Source organism: Pinus tabuliformis, chromosome 7 (assembly GCF_031772625.1).
Source record: "Pinus tabuliformis cultivar Carrire ecotype Pingquan chromosome 7, CPIR1, whole genome shotgun sequence".
NCBI lineage: Eukaryota > Viridiplantae > Streptophyta > Pinopsida > Pinales > Pinaceae > Pinus > Pinus tabuliformis.
Genome location: NC_142293.1, coordinates 1,455,130,107 through 1,455,139,005, shown reverse-complemented (window position 1 = coordinate 1,455,139,005; position 8,899 = coordinate 1,455,130,107). Strand labels below are relative to the sequence as shown.

The 8,899-nt window shown below is 32.5% G+C and overlaps 1 protein-coding gene across 1 annotated transcript; it reads right to left on the bottom strand.

Annotated features, from left to right (window-relative positions):
* Nucleotides 1-865: 865 nt before the first annotated feature.
* LOC149253217 (uncharacterized) lies at nt 866-5,637 on the bottom strand. The gene is made up of 3 exons (XM_089456784.1): nt 5,409-5,637; nt 5,244-5,323; nt 866-1,384 (listed from the first exon to the last, which is right to left on the bottom strand). Exons 1-3 carry the CDS (start codon nt 5,440-5,442, stop codon nt 1,190-1,192), a joined length of 309 nt encoding a protein of 102 aa, XP_089312910.1. The 5' UTR covers nt 5,443-5,637; the 3' UTR covers nt 866-1,189.
* Nucleotides 5,638-8,899: the final 3,262 nt, after the last annotated feature.

Here is an 8,899-nt window from a genome sequence, read left to right as displayed (position 1 = left end):
CCGCATTTGTATGAAAATGCGGGGTTGAGGAAGAGTGCTGCTGCATGAATGGGTCGATGAAACATCCCTGTTCACCAACTATCAATCACATCCCATAACATCATATGCCTATAAAGGCCAGAAACCTTGTCTGCATAATAAGAACGAATGGCCTCTTTGGCCCTATCCATGGCCTCATAAAAATGAGTCATTGCAGGCTTCTCCCCATCTACCAATCTAAGAACCTTTATTATAGGTTCACTAACTAAGCATGCATCTTCTACTCCACGCCAAAACGTCTCAGAGTACACCATTTTTGCAATGGATTTCCTGTCCTGTCTCCTATTATATCTACAATTACTCCAGTCATCAGACACAAATTCATTAATGAAATGAAAATGAATGAAAAAAAAATAGACTTTTTCTAGCCGCGGCGACAATTTTTTGTTGTGCCCGAGCGATATTTTGAATCGTAGCATGATATTTTCCTGAGAAATCGCCAATATTTCAGAAATGTCGCGAGATTTTCGGGAAGACAAAATATATCAATATTTCCTCAGCAATATCTTGTCTCCCCGAAAATATCGCAATATTTGCGAATATCGATGATATCTCGACAATATTGTCAACACTGCTTTGGAATGGTAATGATACGTTCATTTACGCAAGCAACATCAAGTGAAATATAAATAGGTAGGTAATTAAATTTGCAAATTTGATAATTTGTAAATAAAAATATTAAATCCATTATCACTTACATTTATGAAAAAGTAATGTAACATTGATAGAATAATTCAATGAAGACGTTGTCATATATACAACGTCCAAATTCATGTATTTGTATTCAAAATTGGTTAAGCTATACATTTTTCTCTTTTACAAAATGGAAGTTCATTCCCAAATAGATAACAAAAGTTCATGCACATAAATGACATAATGGCAAATTGGCACCATGATTGATCTAAAAAAAATGGGTCTATAAATCACCATTGCCACTCGTTTACTCCCAAATGTATTTCCAAATTGAAATGGCTACAAAAATTATATTATACCAAATATCATGGGCATTTTTATTTTGGCTACAAACTCAATAATCATTGTTACTCTTTTCATCAGGCACACAGTCTTCATTTGGGATTTGGTTAGCTATACACTTGAATGAATTTGATTGTTCCTTTATTTTTTTCCTAGATCGTACAAAACCTACTTCTTATAAACGTTGCATATGATTGCAATATAATACAACATTTGTCAATAACACATAAATTAACCAATCAACTCGTCTATGACGTGCATTGTTCTTCTCACTTATGTACATATCCTTAATATACCAATGATAAGATTCAATTACGTTGTTTGTGTCTTGATTGGTGTAGAAAATTTCTCTACGTTTTGGTCCACATATCTGTAGACAGAAATATATTAATTACACATTAATTAACATGACATGCAAAAAAGAGTCATTAAAGCCGCCTACAAAAAACTTACATATTTTGTTGTTTTCTAACCAAATGGTTTTAAAATATTCCAAAAACTCTTTATGCTCACTAAATTATTAAAAGAACTTTTCAACTACCTTTATGAAAAATTCATCGTCTTGACTTGTGTGCATGATATCTCCTAAAGCACAAAAAATGAAAATTTTGTTTTCCCTTGCTTAGACTTTATTTCCAACATTCTCCAACCATGCACAACAAACATGCAACATGTACACTTGACTGAAACCATGCACAAGGAACATGCAACATGTACACACTGAAAACCTGGAAGAACATACTTTTTAGAGAGTATATATTAACAATATTTTTTTTGTCTTTTGTAAATAGAATAAACACATCACCTTAACCCTTCAATTTCAACAATAGCATCATTTGTGATAAAGGCTTTCTCAACATGCCAATGTAATCACTCTTCTTTCCAATGGAAAATGAGGTGGGCATCCATTTAGAAATATTAAGCTATAATATTGTGTGATGATATCACCCAAGTTATTGAATAAAGCTCAAAAATGGGAAATCAAAAATAATATCTTATTCACGAGTAGAAAGGTTAAATTTCTTCTTTATATGATAAGTTAAGAGACAATTTTCTATTAACAATGTCACTCAATCTAAGGGATGATAAGGGATAAAGCATTGGGGTTGATCTTTCTTTCTCTTTCTATGCTTTGGTGATTGTTGAGTGAATGAATGACATTACCCCAACTCAACCAACATATATTCGCTTCTCGACCATCCAACTAACATTCAAGTGCTCTATACAATGAATGGGAGGAACGAAAACAAGCCCATCAACTAGTTCTTTGAGATCAAAAAAGTCTTTTAGTGAAATGACAAAGGTCAAAGAAGGCAACACCAATAGGAGTTTTAGTCAAGTGCATAACTGAGAGGGAACAACAACCAAATCTACTCAAGTCCCCTTAAGAGGGATTGATCTCTCATGACTCTTTGAGTAAGAAAGTCCCAATGAGAACCTTATTTTTAACCCATCAAACTATAATCATATTAGTTAACCTCTATTTGAGAGGAGTAAAAATAAATAAAAGACTAACACAATACCATCATTATTTATCTATTTTATTAAAAGAGCAATAGGTTTAGGTATCCTCAATTTAAAAACCATTTCAATCAAGATAGTATTACAAACTCAATATTTTAAAGAGAATGATATATCAATGCCAAGGTTGTCAATGAAGAGGGGAGAATCTCAACGATATTGTTGGTCATTTGTGATTTGTTGAACCCCTTGTCCATAGTCAATTATTGTCATTCTTGTGTCATAACTTCCAAACAAATCAATGCAATGGACCAATGAGAATAGTGGATTTTTAATAATAAAATGGCAAAGAAAATAAAAAAGAATTAGAAAAAAACACTACATAAAATTTATAAATTTGAAGTTTTAAAAAAATAAGATGCCAAATAATACTGCATGTTTTATATAGCTTATTCATTCATTACCCACCATATGGCCCTATAAACTCACACTTACCTATGCACTAACAATGGAAAGCACTTTGCATTTTTACCATACAAAATATATTTTTCTTTTCATTACTACTCCTTATGAATAAACATTCTAATACCACTAAAATTGTAAATCTCAAAAGCCTCAAAATCTTTTCTACACCCATAAAACCTATACCCTCATTTCCCTATATGTACAACGACAAGCCGCTAATAATCCAAGAGGAGCAAAAACCACCAAAATCACCCAGTTTGGCCGTACTCCCCAAAAAAATTGTCAATTCGTTGATTTTGGCAAAAATATATATACATATATATATTTTTGTTGATTCAATGTGGTACAACTAATAATTCGTATTCGATAATGTCCTGTCGCCCATAGATTTCAATTGGCTCAAAGCTTTCTACTGGTTGGAGTGGGTTGTCACTTCCGATATTCACAGTTCTAGAGTCCACTGAGATTTGTGCCTTTGCCAGTTTGAACGCGGAAAAGAGAAAAGGCAAAGATCCAGCATATTAATTGTTTACATGAAAACATGACCTACAATACTTGATTAATTTGACAAAGGTAATTAATGAATAATTTTATGTAAAATGAAATATGTAATGATTATTTCACAGAGAGCCCTAGGGCTTGCGATAAATAATGCCTTGTTTTTGGGAGAATACGAGTTTGGACTTGACCAACTTGTTTTGGTGAAAATATTGAAAATAATGTAGGGAAAGGTCAAATGCCTTGTTTTTGGGAGAATACGAGTAGGGAAAGGCAAAATTAGTTTGGAACCTAAAGACAAAGTTAATGGAAGATTGTAATTTTTTTTATAGGAAGATTAATTAGCAAATTAGTAATTTTTTTTATAAGCTACCGTGGTACTCTTCTTTTTCTATTACTTTAAATCAAAAACAAAATAGTACATATTTGGTTGACTTCAACTCACCCTCTTGGGGAAACCGAGTTTTTCAGCCACCTAAAAATCTTAATAGCAGACCAAAAATAAAAGTTCCAGATTCTGATTCCATTAGGGATACTTAAGTTCTTAATAACGGACCAAAAATAAAAGTTCTAGATTCTGATTCCATTAGGGATACTTACTTCGGTTATTTTATATCCAATGTGATTCAAACGTTGAATACTACTTTGTGCGATGGATATATTGCCTACAAAACTATGGATTGCAAGGTGGTGAAAATTGTAATGGACGGAAGGTTAAAATCAATTCATGGTCCTGCCTCGTAGCTTGGTTCACCAAATGAATGTAAAAATTAGAGTAAAACGATCATCAACAGCTTGTTCATTGACATTATCCTTGACAATATAACAGAATTTTAGATCTCTACCACTCAAATAACAAAATTTCAGCGCTTCTTTCTACAGAACTAGGAGGCTATAAATTCTTACAATTTGGACCTCTATTTCAACTGCTTGGACGTGGACCAGACAAAATCCATCTGATTTAGTTGATCTAAAAACAAAAGAGGCAATTCAATTTTTTTTTATATGTAACCAACATATAGAGTTCACCCTAATTTTTGGAGTTCGAAAACGCAGTTGCCCGGTTTGTTGTTCACCCGTCTTTTTGGGAATGCACTGTGCCAATTTCCTTAGAATTGGCAGATGCTTTATGCTCCATTACAATGAATCCTGTGAGCTAAGTATACCTAGACGGTATTGCGAAGGCCCTACGATGGCCAAAGCTGACTGATCTTGCTAGGTGTTTGACAGCCATTCACTCACTCACATTTATGCAAATTTTAACTTTCATTTTATAACAAACCTTTGACCAAGAGCTGTTAACCTAAGCGAGTGACGCACTAAAACTATGGACATAAAATGAAAAACTAACTTGGCCTTTACTCACAGTAACATAAACGAGATCTGGGACCGGAACAACAAAAAATGCTGAGAACACCGGATCTTTCCAACGAATGGTGAATATGGCTACTACCACTCGCGGCCTCCTTTTCCTTGAGGCAAGGCAACTGCTCACATAATGGGTGACTTAAAAACTCTCTCATTACATAGTTTTCAGAAATAATGTTTATTCATAGGTTTCACAAGACGTTGTCTGTTCCACAAAAGGTTCAGTCACACACCACTATTTTTCAAACTTCAACCTCAGCAACAAGTAAATGTAAGACGACCATTCATTGTCTTCTTACAAAATATTTAAATGAAAATGTAAGCAGTATATACTAATACTATACACCATGTGTTTTTTTCCCATTTTACCCGCCATTAAGTGACTTATTTTCTTAATACAAGGAGAGAAATGTAAACATGGGTAGATAAACACATACCCTGGTTTTTTTTCTTTTCAATTCTACCCATTCCATAAAGCTGTGTCCTGTACCGTCTCCAAAATTTTCGACTCCATTAACTGTACAGCGATAACAAATATTTATTATATAAAAGGCGAACAAAGCAGTTAATTGTTCTATGAGAAACTGTCGAGGTGTCTTTACCTGAACTCCAGAAGTCCCTGGTACAAACAGCCATGGCGCCATGGATTTCAGAAATGGAACCATGAAAAGAGTTTATTTTGAAACGCTGGTGATGCCGATTCAGATGATAAAATACGAGTGAAATGAAAAGATAGTGTTAGAGAGAAAGATATTGATGGTGGGTGTCACAGGTCTTAACAGTCACACACCTAACACTCTGAAAACTTACAGGCGTGCCTTTCACGCCACTGCCGCGTCGCACAGGTGATGTCCTTCTGTCTGGAAACTTGAAATCTGTCAATCCAACAGTGTACAGTCACATCAAATCATGTTGTAAAACTCAGTAGAGTACCAGCATTAAATATTTTAGAGCCGCCACCGATATACAGCAATTATATCATCCCCATTCAATGGTAATGGGGGATGATATACAGTGCATTAAATTTAAATTGTTTTCCAAGCTAACACACTGTATACCACCCATGATAAGACACGGCCCTGGGCTATGTAAAGTTGCTGGGATGATCTGATGCGTGTCCAGGTCAGAAGGACCCGCTGACATCGATTTCGTGTATGGAGGTTGTCCTTCGGCCGGTCCAATTCAAGTTATTCCGAATTGGCCGAGAAACCGTCCAATTCAAGTTATTCCGAATTGATGGAGGTTTCTCGGCCATTTATGTCTGGGATATGTCTCATTTTGTTTTTTTGGTGTCCTCCGCCCCGCGAAAACCCTCACTAATATGAAATGCACTCTTCAGTTTAGGGGCCACGAGGTCGAGCTCAACAATATGATCTTCAAAGCGAATTTAGTGGTCAGGGTTCTTGGTATTGACGTATAGTATCAAAGACGGCAAGTAATATTTATATTTGTGTGTAGTTCATTAATGTGTGGTATATTGGATTTTATATTGGGTTAAATTTAATGGATAATATATATTGTTTTAGTATATTAATAGAACTATAATTTCACAAATATTGATAGTCATTGTTATTTTTTAATTCATAGTTGTATTATTTACTAAATAATTAGTTATATTTTATTTGTTTAATATTTAGTTAAATGGTATTAGAATTATTGGTATGTACTACTTTAGAAATATATATATATATATATATATATATATATACATGAGGGGTGTTGGAGGCCTTTTGTTTGGATTTTGAAAATGGAGTGTGATTGTGTAGAGGCCTACCATGGGAGACTCTTTGTTCGGGTTTAGATTGTTTTATGTGGATGATAATACAATTTATAACTAATAAAATTAATAATTAATAATATTTAAATTATTTTTTTTGGGTTGAGTGTGAGTTTAAATTGTGATTTGATATTTGGAATCAAGCTACTATTAAGCACTTATTAAAAAAACAAATGATCTTACTTAAGGTTAACATATTAGCATTACCTAACTATTTTTAAGTTTTTACTATCTCAATTTTTTGTTGCATTTATCACAGTGAAAAATTATTTGTTGTTGTTGTTTTTTATTTTCACAGATATAATAATACTTATTTACATAAGTAATATAAGTATATTGTTAATATTGTCAATATTTATTATATCACTTGATAAAATTGAATTTAAATGGGAAGAATCTCATTCCTTTCTCTCCAATCACTTAAAATAACCCAAATTAATATCACAAATAAAAATTTATTTATTTACGCATTAATAATAATTTTTTTAAATAATATATATAGTTTTATCACAATAATAAATTAATCCATATTTATAATAAATAATATAATAATTATTTTTACCATAAATTATAATAAATTTTACTATTTCCCAATAATTTAAACAAATCAATTATAAATTAAAACTAACGCATTACATATTCTTCTATGTTAATAAAAACATCATTTATGCCCTGACAATTTTAATATGTGATTTTACAAAATCGTTCGGACTTTCTATTTTATAAGGTTTGACCATTATAATTACCATAAACAACCATTCGGAAGCTTTGTACCCAAGCATTTAACTCGGCAATGATCACGGAAACCGTTTGAAATGCCACCAAGTGCTTACGTATGTGATCAACTTCATTCATTCCTTACAATTTTAATTATAAGAAACCTTCCAAAGCACGGGTGCCACCTGGATAAGGATGACACCTATAATTTCACGTTCTAATTTAATATTCACGGTATATTACTTATTTGTTCAATTCTATTATGGATGATAGTTTACATAATCCAACTCTACTTTAGAAGACAGCCACAGCCATGATATTTTTGAATGTGATTTCCTTTCGATGTATTTTCTTTGGAGTAGGAAGATTCCAAACCTCCAAATGTATAATTAATGTTCGATATAATTCCATCAATTACTTATTTATACAATAAAATATATATTTTATGAACATAAAATGGTTTAGAATTATAATAATTTATGGTTTAGAATTATAATAAATTATTATAATTATAATTTTATATAGTACATTTGACATTTTTATACATTTAATAAATACATTAAATAATCCATTGTTTACGTACCGATCAGTGTTTTGCAATTTTGAATCTTTCATAATCTATTTTTTCTAGTTATAATTTAACTATAAATAACTTTCTACAAACATTTAAAATATAAAACTAAAATAAAATAGATTAACCATCTTAATTCAAATAGCTAAAGATAAGTTTAGAATACTAGTAATAATGATCCAATTAGTTATTGATTTAATCCAGAGTGTAATGTTCTTATCCTCACACTAAGAGTACGAAAAACCAGAGGAATTCTCTGCTAATCCACTAATTGATTTGTGTTTACTATTCAAAAATGTAAGTTCAATTTAAATTCATACTCCTCGGAAATACACACTCAGTACTCGATAGTTGGAGCTTAGTGCACTTGAATTCCATCTTTGAAAGGGCTTGGGTTGACTTACACTTGAATTTTTGTGTTTACTGGTGATAACTATATTTTCAGTTTATATTCATACTTCCTAAAAACACACACTGAGTATTATTCTACAGTTGGAGATTATTACACTTGAATTACAATTGGAGATTATTACAATTGAATTTCAATTTTGACAGCGTTTGGGTTGAATTACACTTAAACTATAGAGCTTAATGGGAGGCTTCCAAGAGCGTTACCATTTGCATGTTGTGATAGGCACATGCCACTATGGAAGGATTTTTTTTGCTTTGCACCCTCAGCAAAATAGTGAAAAAAATATGGAGAGAGAGATGGCCAAATGGAAAAACATGAACCCTACCTTTATGTACTAAAAGCATAATACCTAGACCTTCGCTGCTCTACAAGGTTGAAACCAAACATAAGTTCAAGAACGAACCAACAGAACCATAAGTGCACAATCCCACCCTGTAACATAAATGATAAAGAAATATCTTCTAAGCTATGATTCTCCAGATGGCCACTTTCTTGAGACTCGAATAACTCCCTCATGTCTCCATCCATGGACTTTGAATTAGGACTTGGCTTCAGTCCCACATTCTCCTCAGAAACAGGGTAAGAATTTGGGTCTGAATCAGTTGTATCACAATGT